This window comes from Gambusia affinis, linkage group LG14 (assembly GCF_019740435.1).
Source record: "Gambusia affinis linkage group LG14, SWU_Gaff_1.0, whole genome shotgun sequence".
Classification (NCBI taxonomy): Eukaryota; Metazoa; Chordata; class Actinopteri; order Cyprinodontiformes; family Poeciliidae; genus Gambusia; species Gambusia affinis.
The window spans coordinates 24,317,495-24,331,864 of record NC_057881.1 but is presented as its reverse complement, the minus strand read 5'-3'; the positions used below and the strand labels follow the sequence as shown (position 1 = coordinate 24,331,864).

The 14,370-nt window shown below is 43.0% G+C and overlaps 1 protein-coding gene across 1 annotated transcript in view; it reads left to right on the top strand.

The window, feature by feature from the left end:
* The first annotated feature begins 1,207 nt into the window (after positions 1–1,207).
* Positions 1,208–14,370, top strand: part of foxo6b (forkhead box O6 b) — a 43,969-nt gene continuing 30,806 nt past the window's right edge. Inside the window, exon 1 of the mRNA XM_044138829.1 lies at positions 1,208–2,956. Coding sequence (XP_043994764.1) covers positions 2,453–2,956 — 504 coding nt within the window. The 5' untranslated portion in view covers positions 1,208–2,452. The remainder of the gene's footprint in view (positions 2,957–14,370) is intronic.

The window sequence follows — 14,370 nt, the reverse complement described above, 5'->3', positions numbered from 1 at the left end:
GTCGGCTAAGACGTCAAAAATGCTGAAGACCAAACTGAACCAATGGGAATAATGGGGCTAATTAGCTGCCAGGCACTACTGATCAAACTCATTGATTAACCGATTGTCACTAAAAACACAGCTTTCAGGTTAACATAATGTCATAGTGAACCAACAGGTCATGAAGTGTGTGAAGATGTGACCGACTCTGATACCTAACTTGTATGAATCTGGCCTAAAGAACAGGGACTTCTTTGTGTTAACAATTAACTTCTTATTATTGTATATAAAACAGCTCTGAACTGAGACGGTTTAGTTCATTTATGTTGCTGCAACTCACAACACGTCATCTTAAGGCACTTTTAAAAAAAAAAGCAATCCAGTCCAATCATCCAGATGGATTCTAGTCAATACACACCTGATTAAACAATGCAGTGCATTTCTGTAAAACTTGAGTAGAGACGCCAGTTAGTATTGTACATGTTGGAAATGAAAATGCTAATAGCTTGTCAGGATCCTAAGTGAGGATATTTGTCCAAAAGCCACAGTGCTACGGTTCACTGCTCTCTGTTAAGCATGATGGAGGAGGGTTCATGATTTAGGTTTTCTTGCACAAAAGTGACCCAATTTCTGTCAAACAACTGGGCTAAACTGTGTGATGATCTGATTGGGCAATTTAATGTCTGTAAGTCTTCAATGGTGTAGCCATGTTTGGAATATTTTTAAAAAAAGCTACATCCTTCCTTAGCTTCGAATGTCAGTGGAGGAAATTTGGCTTTAAATTCATTCACCTACCAGTCCCTCCACGACACGGCAATGTTGTTTCTGTGATTGCTGCGGCCTAAACTCACTAATTTTATGGCACCCCTTTCAAAAAGTTGCAGAGTTGTAATTTGTTTTTAACCTTTATTTTTGCCATAACATGGTCTTACAAAAATAAGTTTAAATTGCTGCACATAACCTTTACAAAAAAGACAAGACTCTAACTGTAGATGAGTTTGCTGTAGGGTTGAAGGATTGTAAGACACTGTTCGTGTTTATCACCGCTCTCAACCTGGAGTGTCGGCCAGAACACCACTTAGGCCAGGATTCAGCTCAGGACCAGATGTTAGGATGAGGTGCGGCAGATGGAATAATGAAGACACGAGGCAGGATCCTTTTAACTGTTTTGTATTCCAAACTGTATTACAGATCTTGGTCCAACTGAACATGGATGGCCATAAATGTGTGTTTCAGTGTGTCTGTGTGAGTGTGTGGTTTCCTAGAATAAACAAAAATACAGAAAATAAGTTCAACGTGTCCTATCAATGAATGGCACATTCAGTAATGTGCCATGATACATTTGATAAACTAAGAAGGATATAGATAAAACCAAAATAAGCTCATCCTCTAAATCACTATTAATAAGCAAAACTAAAACAAGTTAACTAATAACCAAAACAAAACAAAACTGGAAATTTTAGTCTGGTTTATCTTTAATGAGAAAAAAAACTGAATTCAAACAGATTAATTGTCACGTTGGGACAGAAAGAGAGAATGAAAAGATGACAACCTGACTGTCTTTGGAAATGGGACTGGGAATATCAGCTCCACCACACACACAACACACGCACGCACACGCACACACCCACACACACATGGAAGCATGCACAAAGAGCCGGTCCCTCCTCCCAGCCTGGAAACCTGTTCTGGAGGGAGTGACTTGATCCAGGCGGCGTCCAATTATATGGAAACAGCACTTATTCCACTTTATTCCACGCTACAGTTAAGTGGCTTGAAGCCTTCAGAGACGCACAGGCGTGCGGTATAAAGCGGAGCAGCAGGCAGAGAGACGCTCCCCATGTGACATGTGCAGGGAAAGCTGCAGACAAAGGTAGAAGTCTCTCCGCACGCCGAGTGATGCGGAGACAGAGGATGCTCCAAATCAAATCCACGAGGAGCTCTCTGGGTTTTTCTTGTTTTTTTTTCTATTCTTTTTTTCTTTCCCTCGTCTGGAAAATCCTCGGCTCAACATAAATGATTCATGAGAGCACGCTTCTGTTTCTGAGAGAGTAATAGTGAGTGTCAGCTGAAGCCAGGCAACCTGCGGGAAGGCAGGGCCAGAATCTCGGAGAGAGTCAGTTCATCTGGGAGAGTTTGATCAGGAGATCAACAGTTGCTCCGCGCGGATGTCTGACCGCCGCCTGGTCCTGGTCAGCGCAGCTGGGATGGAACAGAGGCGGATTTTGCTCTTGATGCGCCGGATACACCTCTATCTGTCCTGATGTGATGCCACATTGTTGCACTGAGGGGACTGAGAACATCCCACACCGCGGCCGGCTGCTTTCCACGCTTCATCCTCTCTGTGTGTGACACACCATAATCTGCCCTCTCCAGGGAGCGCTTTTGGACACTCTGATCCTCAAAAGAAGGCGCAAAAGCTGACAAGCCTCGCGTTAAAGTGACCTTGCCGGGTCGGGCGGAGGGTATCATCATGCTGATGATGATGGAGACCAGCGGCATGGACGCGCATCAGGTTGATATCGATTCGGACTTCGAGCCGCATGCTCGGTCGCGGTCATGCACCTGGCCGCTCCCGCCGTGTCCCGAGGGCTTCCCCGGGGCAGAGGAGGCGAGCCGCGCGTGTCTGGCTCTGGCGACCGTCAAAGCGGAGCGCTACGACGTCCCAGCGTGCCGGGCCGACAGGAAAGGCGGCGCGCCGGCGGAGATTAAGCACCCGGCCGGCGCCCCGGCTCCGGTCGTGGCCGCTCCCGCTTGCATGTCCGGGGCTGCCCTCGACGTGGCCGGCCAGCTGCGCAAAGCCAAGTCGTCACGCAGGAACGCGTGGGGGAACCTGTCGTATGCGGACCTCATCACCCGCGCCATCGAGAGCGCACCGGAGAAGAGGCTCACTCTGTCCCAGATCTACGACTGGATGGTTCGCTTTGTTCCTTATTTTAAGGATAAAGGCGACAGCAACAGCTCGGCTGGATGGAAGGTAGGCCACATGAAAACAATCCTCCTGACACCACAGGGGGATGCTGACTATATTTAGTGATCCTGCGTGTGCATATTTTAGAGCCACATAATTGACCCTTGGCTCCCGTGATTTATGTCTGTAGCGTGTCTCGCTGTCTCTCCACATGACACGGTGTGTGGAAATGGGCGTGAGCTCGCCCGTTTCAGGGTTCACTGGGTGCGTGTGTTGAGAGTTCGCATCCCGTGCATGTAGGAGGCACCGCAAGGAGACAGATTCTCATACTTTCTTTCGCTGCTGGAGAGACTCGCGGTGGCGCATCTATCCGGCCTGCTGTCGGGTCACGCCAGGGACAGCGAGTGCCTCGGGCTGCTCAACCTTAAGCTGCACACCAGTTTAGGGTTTAATGCTCAGGCCCCCCCTCCCCTCCCACCACTAGTCTCCACCAGACCCTTTTGTCCATCCGTTGCGCCCTTCAAATTACGCACAGGCTGTTGGAAAAGCATGGCACAAGCCAAGTGGTTTGAAAGCACAATAACAAGAGATGATGACGCCGGTTGTTATAGTAAACAGATGTAACCTCGGATTATCTCTCACATTCAAATTAATATGAGGTTAATCTAATTGATTGGTTGCTCTAATCTGCTTAGATTTACCCGCCATTCGGTGTTGGGATTAGCAGTTTTGTTTTCAAGGCACAAACGGCAGCTTCCCTTCATTCTCATCTTTATTTTTGTTTTCCAAAGTTCTCTCTCTGGGCTTTTTGCACTTCAAAGCAAGGCTATGAGTATTACTCAGTGTCCTGATATAACATGGGCTATAAGAACTGGGAAGTCTGGTTGGTGAAGGAGGAAAGTAAGTAGGAAAAGTAAAAGTAAACTTGGAAAAGTTAGACTTTTTTTCAGTAAATGCCCACTGCTGCCTTCTAGAAGTTAAAAAAAGTCTTTATTGGCATTGGACATGTCTTTGCTTTGTGTTGATGTTCAACTGAGAGATACTCTGAGATTTGGAATCAGTCTCTACATCAAGTTGTCCTGGTCTGGCGTAGGTGGAATGAAGAAGAAGATGGACAGATTTAGGACTTTATCTGCAGTAAGAACAGCATCACTACATTCAACTGTAGTGATGGAGAAGCTGGGCTGAATGATGAAACTCTCAGTTGACTCACCTTCACTCATGAGTTGTGACTTAAAGAGAAAAATGATTCCATGGTAATGGTTCTCACCTAGAACAAAGCTGGGTTGCTCCTTCTGGGTCAGAGGTCAGCTACCAAATGATGAACCCTGATGGTGCAGGGGATGGAGAGACAGATTGGGATTTCATCTGCAGGAAAGCAGGCACTGCTTTGGTGCTTTGTGGTGAAAACAAATATTTATCTTATTTCAACTCTCATTTATGGTCAGATCCATCCATCCACTGAGATCAAGGACACAAGCAGCTGGACTGAGCTTCCACAGGTTGACCTATAAGGTAATGAGTTCAGATGGAGGAGGCTGGTTAGGACCTGCATGCTGAAAGAATGTGGCTGAAGAGGTTCAAGTATTGGAGCTGGATGGTTCCTTTCAGAGGTTTCCGGACTCTTCCACTTGAAGAAGATAGATACCATGAGAGACTCAAATTTCACTGGATGAACTAGATTTCCATTTTAGTCTGAAAACACGTTGACTATTGGCTGTTTTGGACGTTCAGTTGAACAACAGTTAGTTGAAAATAATCTCTATCCTAAACAATGGATTTAAAGCAGGAGTTTAACTGTGTGGGGCTGGGGACATTCTGATTGGCTGTTCAGGAGAGGAAGCTGATTGGTGTGTGTGTCAGCGACTTGTCTTGGGACAAAACAACATAACACAAAAACACTCCTATATGACAGACTTTAACAACAATAACAGCTGCAAAAACAAAAGAATACAAAAGATTTAAGGAACACACACAGTTTGGACTGGAACACTGGGTTATGATGGATGGATGGATGGATGGATGGATGGATGGATGGATGGATGGATAAATGCAATCAGATTAATTTGGCCTTTGACCCAGCCGTTGGTAGAGGTCATAGTTCAAATAATCTGGTTCTGCTCTCTGTCTCCAGGTGTCCACTTTCTGTTGAGGCATCAGTCTGCAGCTTTGGATTCACACATTAGCACACTTCTTGTTATCAGTGACAGTTGATTGATTCCTTTAAGCCAGGGGTGTCAAACTCCAGTCCTCAAGGGCCACTGCCCTGCAACTTTTAGATGTGTCTCTGCTGCACCACACCTGAATAGAATAATTAGGTCATTATGATCTACACAAGGAGGAGGTCATTAAGCCATTTCATGTTTTGTACCTGTGGCACATCTAAAAACTGCGGGACAGCGACTGGAGGACTGGACTTTGACACCTGAGCTTTAAGCAGAGCCACAAATCGTCAAAATATGAACGGAGCTGGACTGTGCGCTGGAGCGGAGTGAGTTTGGTCCTGACTATGTATGGATTCTCTGAGTGGGTCTCAGTAATTGCAGTCAAGTGTTTGTTGTTGTAGCTGAGGTGGGAGGCTTTGTTTGGTCAGATGAAGTGAGTTCACTCCTGTAGGTGGTCACAGTCATGATGGTGGTGGCGGGGGCAGGTGGTAAGAACTCTCTCTCTTACACACACACACACACACACACTTTCTCTCTCTCTATTTCGTTCATTTTATGTGGCTGTGTGTGTGGCTGGCTGAGTGGTGCTGTGGCCTGTCTGCAGGCTGTGCAGCAGGTAGGAGCTCTGACTGCACCTGAAGGCTCCATAATGCAGCCTGATGAAGGTACACTGTGGGTGTATGGCAGCTGTAAGCATGCTGACATACACACCCCCACCCACGTGCACTCCCCCCCACACACACACACACACATATGATTACATGGCTATCTTTGTGGGGACTTTCCATTGACTTCCATTCATTTCTACAGCCTAAATTTTACCCTTATCCACACCCTAACCCAAAACTCAATTCACACCTTGGTCCTAAATCTGACCCTGACCCAAAAACAGCGTTTCCTCTAGTGAGGACCAGATTCAGTCCCCACAAGGAACAGTGGGTCCCCACAACATAGTATGTGTCAGGTCCCCACAAGGTATTACAAACAAACGCATTCACTCATGCACACACACACACACACACGCACACACACGCACACACACACACACACACACACGCATGATCAAATATTGTCACAGAAACATGCTTACGCTTTGTGTTTGAGCCAATCAGAGCAGACCTGGATGGACACCGTGGAGCTGCTTCTCACACTAAATCAAAGTTTGTCTTGTCTTGTCTTATGAGCTGGATGATGTGGAGCAAAAATATTTCTATGCTAAAAACAAAATACAAAACTACTAAAAGCGTGAGAAAAATTTATATCAGCAGTCATCTTTTTTATTTTTATTTATTTATTTTTTTTACCAATTTAAGGAGAGAATACTTAAATTGGTATTTAAGTATTCTCTTAAATACCAATACTCATGCTCAGTTTTCCACAAAGTGTGGAAAACTGAGCATGAGTGACTCGATGTTAAATACAACGAATCGCAGAGCAAGTCAGTGACTCAGTGCATGTAACTACTGAGCTGAACTTGATTGCAATGTTTGATCTATTGGATCTGGTTGTGTGATTGGATTGATTTCTTTAGATGCATCCTTTGCTACACTAAAGGAATGCTGTTATTGCAATCTATGTAACAAAATGTTTTATTTTATTATTCAAAAAAGAAATTAATTAATTTGTTTACTTGCATTGTTTTATGTATTCCTAATATTGTACAAAAAACCTCAAGTGGTTAGATGAAAAATCTGCAGAATGTGTCAGTGGATAAAATGTGGATAAAATTAATCTTTTATCTGATTAATTGGCTAATCGTCAGAATGACCCAATTACTAAAAACACATTTAGTTGCAACCCTTGAAAAATTGAAATCTATACTTGGAAAAAGGTGCCAAACTTCTCCCAGTGCTTCTCCATGTCCTGCATGTAAAGAGTCATCACCTTGTTACACTGAGAATGCTGGAAGCAGAGAAGGAAAACGAGATGCATCGAATACTGAGGGAGACAGAGATAAGCAGGAAGAAAAAAAAAAGAGACAACGCAATACCATGGAAAAAAGGTATTATTTGTTCTGCCAACTAAACCTTTCTTTTTTCCCAATTGGATTCAAAATTGAGTGGGAGAGGAAGAGAAAGAGAGAGAGAGAGAGAGAGAGAGGTGGCGAGACAAAAACTAAGAGCGGGTGTGTGAGTGGTGGCTGTGGCCCCTGCTGCTGAGCACATTGATAGCGCCTGTGATGCTCCAGCGCCAGCCCAGACAGAGGGGAATTGGTTGGAGATGGTGGAACAAGCTTGGAGGGTTCCCTGTGCCAGCCGGCCTGGCAGCGCGTCAACACAGAGCCCTCTGAACTGCTACACAGTTATTGTTATTATCACAAAGAGGCAGCAGAAGGGGAGGCAGCTCTTGAGTTGGCGGGCTTGGCGCTGGCTTTATTGTAGGTGGAGACAAGGAAAGGAATTTGGAAGGCGAGCAGGGTTAGTTGTTAAACGCGAGACTTGACTAAAACCCATCCGATCAGTCCTGAAAATGAAATGGGAAACGGCTCAAAGAGAGAACTGGTTGCCCGGTTAGATGACAGAGAAGTTTCTGATCTGACATAGCTGCAGCCCAGGATGTAAACAAGGGACGGACCGTCAATGGAGGCGGGATGTTCGTGGCATGAAGTGAGTCATCCGCGGTTGGAAGAGAACATAATATTCTCACCATCAGACCTCACACTTCAATCAGCTGGAATAAATCAGCTGGAACAAAGCGCTGAGAAACACTCCACAGACGGAAATTCCAGAGAGAAAACTAAATCCAGACACGGAGCAGTCGGAACTCGGGAATCATGCCTCGTTGCGTCTTGTAAAATGTCGGCCCAGATCGCGTTCTTTCTGTGTTGTCTAACAGAATGGGGGGGAGGGTTAAAAAATATTCTGGTGTTTGGCTCAAGTCAAAAGACCCAAACTAAAAATACAATGCCTGTTTCCTCAGTCTCAGTGAAGCATGACTGGACCGGCACATGATGATCCGTAAACAAGAAGCCTTTGAGCCAGGCACCAGGGCTTCAGTACGCTGGAGCTCACCTCAACATGAAACCCAACATTTAGACTTCCGACCATGAGGCCCAAACCCATCAAGATGAAAGCACTAAGGCCACATTTAATTTATTTATTTGAGTTTAATGCAGGAGCTTGGTGAATAAATTAGAACTGATTTTAGTTTTTCTTGCCAACCAGATTTGATTCATTCCAGAGGGACTGGGATGATACGGACATAGAATTTTATACTTTATATTCTGTGGTAGTATAGCGATAATGACAAAGATTATGATAAAACTATTTATTACTCATTTTTCATGTAACTGTTTGTGACTACCTGTTCTTGAAAACCATTCCCATTTCAAACAGGCTTCTTCAGGACGCCTCTTTCTTTAAAAAAATCTGATCTATATCAGAGTATCTGCTTTTAATGTTAGTCAAACTCACTGATATTTATTGACGCGGTCATGGAAGAAACAGTAGACAAAGTAGCAAAAGTAACAATCCCAATCATATTGTCAGATTTTTTAAATGTATTTATTTTTATTTATTCGCTTTAGAAACTCTTCTCCTCAAGCTTAAAGGGAAAGTTACATTCTATGAAGGTAATGCTGATAAATAGCTGCCATTGCTGCCACCTGCCAGTAGTTACTGCCACCCTCTTAGTGACACAGCGGTGGCTTTCAACGGTTTTGGGAAATCACAGTGTTTTCACACTTCTTCAACGTCTGATTTGAAGAAAACCGAGTCCACAGAAAGACTGCACGCCAAATATTTGTTTGATTCCCCGGTTTGAGACTGACAGCTGAAAAGTGAAGCAGCACAGGGGGAGTTCCTCTGCAGTCACTCATCCTCACGTTCCCCCTCCATCAGCGCAAGGTGGCATCAAAACCCAGCCTGATCCCTCTGGAACGCAATCATGCTGTCGACAACTGAGCTGCTTCATAACGTATTCACTCCCCCCCCATAACTTTCCACATATTGTGCTCATTATGAAACACCACGGTTTGAATAAATCATCGTGCTCTTGTGGTGTGTTTATTTTGGGCTTTGTGAGACTTTACAGTGTCTTGTGAGGAGCATTTGGACTGAGAGTGTAGTCCTGACTGTCGGTGCAGACAGGATTAAGTTTGGAGAACGCGCTCATGCTAACGGATGTCTTGCACAGATCTGAAAATGTGCTGTGCATATGCGTGTGTTGTGTAGTTGAGGCCTGATGGGAGTCAGAGTCCACCGGGCATGGCTCTGGTTAATAATTCAGTTGAGGCTCATTATTAAGGCAGCGCAGATCTCCCTCTGATTCCACCTTAATTACAGGCAGGATGTGCCTCTCAGATGCTCTGAGTCTCTCCTTCTCCAGTCTGCTGTGAACGTTCAGCAGAAAGATCACACACTGCTCCGCTTTGGCCCCGCCGGCCCCACAGCGGGCCCTCTGCCTCTGGTCCGGCCAGGTTCACGTAAACGGACGTTTGGAGATGATCTCGGAGCTTTCAGAGAGCATTGACTCAGAGGTCAGGCATGTGCTCCGATTATGAGTCACTTACATTTTTAATTAGATCTTTATGAGGGTTTCCTCCTTTCACAGGATTCAGCAAACTAAGATTGATTGTGGGTAATCACTCAGACGACAGCTGCCTGGTGATTAATGCTGCTGCAGAGTGGCGCTGGCCGTCTGGGATCGGGGCCTTTGAGGCCCAAATGAGGAGAAACCAGAGAGGAGCTGAAATGTGACCGGAGATTTGAAGACGTTTGTCATGTTCCACCCACAAACTCTGGTTCATTTTATTAGCATTTTATAAGATACGTCATCACATCGCAGCTCATAACTGAAGGAGAATTGTTCAATGGATTTCATGTCCAGGTGTTTTAGTTCATGTCTCTACCAGCTTTGAACATCTACAGATGGAATATTTTGTCCATTTTTGCTTGTAAAACAGCTCGACCTCGGTCAGAGTGGATAGAGAACATCTGTGAGTTTTTAAGTCCCAACACAGATTTGGATTTAGGTGTGGACTTTGACTAGGCTGCATTAATAGGGACCTTGTTGCAGTACAATTAGTCACCTTTAATGCTCTCCGACACCAAAGCATTGAAATCTCGTCCACCTGCCCTTCTCAACACCAGGCCCGGGCTGAACTATTGTGATTCTCTCATGTGGTTGGTCAGAAGTTTGCTGCTGTGTTTAATGGAGAAAGCAATTTTGATATTTTGCTTCAACTAATTCGTTTCCACTGTGGTTTTTCAACATGAATAGTATGAGGAGCGACAATTATGTGAAAAATTGTCAAGTGGCTAAATACTTGAGATGCACTGATTCCCTTTTATAATTTCTGATACCGATATCCTAGACTTAGGATCAGCCGATATCGATCCGATACAGAAAAACAATTTGATTAACTTTAAATGTTTCTTTTGTAAACACAAACATAAATGTACTGAATTGATTTGATAACCAGTTCAGCACACTTAAATGCACCAGTTTGGTCAAACATGTAAAAACATTAACTTGAACATTTGTTCAGTGAGTGAAATAAGGAGTCAAACAGCCAATGTAAAATAATAATAAAGAAAGTCGTCAACCTAAAACAATAGGTTGACATGTAAAGGTAAACAGAAACAGAGATTCTTTCAAATGGTTCAGAAAGTCCATTTAAGAATTCTAAATATGATGCAGAATAAATAAGAAAGCATGATGTTCCTCAAAGCACAAATAATAAAATTACATTGAATAGATCTACTCTTATGGATTGGACACATTGCCACCGACACCCAATCTAGAATAATTTTCAATATTGGGGCCGATACAGATATTAATATCACATTAAAAACGCTTGGATGGAAATTGCAAAGTTGTTTTCCACGGTGGAGGCTGTCTGCAGTAAAGTGTAGCTCTGTGTGACCATGTTGTTACCTGTGTGCGTTGTGGCGTGATGAAGGAGGGCTGTTACCAGGTGACCTGAGCTGTGTATGCGAACACGAACGTCCCGCAAACATGCGACGGCGCGTTGGGCTTCCGGTGAAGTGCGGTGGAGCCGTGGAGTGTGTTTTGTTCTCGGTGTGACTCAGTCATGCAGAGGTGATGCTCAGCATCAGTCGAGTCACATTCACTTGCTGACAGTTGAATCCATTTTCATTAAAGAAGGCTGCTTCTGCACTTTAACTGTGGCTGATAAAAGCCACTTGAAAGTAGAAACCATTAGCGTGTGACGAGTGGGATCATTTACTGTTTTAACCAGAGTTATTTGCCTGCTTCCTTTGTCAAACGTCTGTTAAAACACCGGCTACACTGTGAGGACGTCTCTTAACAATGTCAAGCCGAGCCCAGAGGGTATATTGTCACTAAAGAGTATTCTCTCCAATGAATATTCATCAGACCACCACATATTTATACAAATTACTATAAAAGCCTTTCATGTTGAGTAGGAATGAATTACAACCTTGTCATTTTAGGGACGATTAATCAAACATCACTTAATGCTTTAGATCATAGCTAAAGAGATTTATATTATGGTATGTAAAGATCAGATAAAATGTGTGTGTGTGTGTGTGTGTGTGATGGCAGCAGTGTAAGACAGACTCTGGAATTCTGTGTCAGTTTGATGAAAATAGGTCAGGATTGAGGGCATGACGTTTAGCATTGTGATCACGTGACTTGGACGCTGCACTGACGACGACCTCGTATGAACCCCAGGCTCCCCCATAACCCACCTCCACCCTCGCCCCACCACCAGGCCAATCCAGGGCGATGTGAACTCTGTCCTTTCATCCTCTGTCTCAGTGCCATGGCTCCACTGGCTTCAAAAATCAACTAAAGAAATTTTAATCTGAAGGCTGCAGATTAAAAAGCCTGCTCTCCTGCAGGATTTGCACTCAATTCCAAAAGAGACTTGGCCTTGTGGAATTTATTTGATTTAGATATACTTTTGAATATTGTAGCTCTGGTTCAGGGAGAGAAAATAGATATTTTATCTGGATGATACTTCAGCCGTCGCCGCAGTGCCCTATTTTAGCATGCAGCCTATGGTATATTTGTTTGGTCATTATTATATATGTATGGCTTGGTTAATTATATTCCATCCCTCATGACAGCTGTACCATAAAAATGTAAAAAGATTCAAGGCAGACCTGTTCATTCAGACAAGCTGGTGCAGTGTTTGTCCACATCTGTGACAATCTCTCCCATGTTTGCCTCTGATATAAACAATAAAATTGTGCAAAACTTAATTTAACAGCAATGTAGAAAAGATAAGACAGATTTTTTCTGACAGATCACCAAAAAAGAAAAATAAATAGTTTTATTACCTTAAGAAAACTGTTCAGATGCCAGAAAGGACTTTAGCTGCTGATTAGCCAAATGCTAATTTAGCATCGTTATACAGTTGAAACCAGATTATTGCATACAAAGAATAAAAGGACATACATATTTTCTTTCCCCTTGTCAGTTAAATCTGATCAAACGTTCCTTGTTTTCGCTTAGTTAGATTTACTAAAATTATTTCTATTTCTTAAATGCCAGAAAACTTAGCGAGCACATTTTTTTTTTATTTTTTTTTTTACTTTCCTTGAATTTAAAGGTTTGCATACATTTTGGTCAGTATCAGGGATAACTGTCTTTTAAAATGTCAAACCTTTTCAACAGGCTTCTCGTATGTAAAGTGCCCAAACCTGGAGTGTAGTTTTTTTTTTCCAGGTTTAGTGGGATACAGTATAATTATTATTAATTGTTCTTTTGTCAAGTAGCAAACACAGTACATTATATATGCAGTATTTGATTAAATGTTTAACTGCTAAAATGCAAATATGGAAACATGTTGTACTGTATGTTTTTTAGCACATGCAAACTGTTGCTTGATCATAACAGAAGACATGTATACCAAATAGTATTTAAGGCATATTTTATAAAATCAGTGACAGTTGAGACTCTAGTGGCTAAATGTTAAATCAGTCAGATGTATACTGGCTTCCAGTATCATCTTCCTCCTTCATCATCCTCCACTTTGTGAAGTAGACCGTCTCCATAACTGATTTATTAGCTCCCTGAAAGTCTGACTTCATCAAATCTATGATGCTGACACTCATATATATATATATATATATATATATACTGGGCACCCCAGTCAATGTGAGCTTTTAATAGCTGCATTAATCTGCCTGTTTAACGGTGTTGTTGAGCGGGAGGTGGTCACTGAAAGACGCGGCACTAAAAGATGAGCTATGGCCTCTCATGGCCAGTGATGGAGGAGCAAAATGAAAAGCAGTGAAGTTCTGGAGGAGAGCTGAGGATTTCCAAAGAGCCTTTTTTCAGACGGGGCAGAGAAGAATAGCAATACTCCATGGTGTCCCTTTCAGATATATGAGACAGCAATGTCAGCGTGCGAACATGCCCAAAGTGACGTTTTATTTGTCTGCGCTGCTAGATAATTTCAGTAATATGTCCTGAGGATAACTCAATGTTCCGTTTCACCTAATTAGCATAGTCAAACATGTTTAGACTAATTGTCAAACAACTTTTATAGCCCTCCACATGTATACCAGAGGTGTCACTTTGTGGCGTGTTGTTATTTTCTGAGTAAGAGAGAACATAGTGCTACTTTTTTAATCATCAACATGTGAATAAAAGACGCAGGGTTTAGGGCATGTGTTCCCTGCCTGTTATTCTGTCTTCATCTCAGGATATTAGCATTCTATTCATGCAACATAGCTAGACATTTTACTGTCACCACACCAAATTTGACACTCTTCCAAATTTTTCAAATTCCCATCTCTTCAAACAAAACAAACCAAAACAAAGTTGTTTAACAATGTGACTTCAGTGTAGAAAAATGCTAACCTCATCTTGTAGCAGGAAGCTAAATGTCAGTGTTTGGGCTGAGATAAAGTTCAGCTCAGTGGCTCTGAAAGCCCACCGCGTGTCAACACGTTTGTCTTTGTTGATCCTAAATGAGCTCCATGAGTCTAGGGACTTTCAGATGACAACATTTTAATCCATGAATGTGTGTAGATAGGTGAGAAACGACGTGAAACTGCTTTAACCTCAGTCACTTGCTGTGTTTCCATCACAAATGTGCACAAATCTTTCTCAATATTTTGCTAATGTTGGAAAAAAAAAAATACAATTTCACAATTGTGGTGTTTCCATTGGATAAGAAGTTAAATTAAACTCACATGTGAATAAACTTCTTCACGTAATAAGTCATTAAAACCATGTAAACTGTTACATCAGATGTATCAATAATTCATCATGATGCTATCGCTCATCATCCATCAGCCAATCAGAGGAGATGTCGGCGTTTTATTCAGGCGTTGGAGCAACAAGCCCCGCCTACTTGGGAACGGCTACATATGCAAC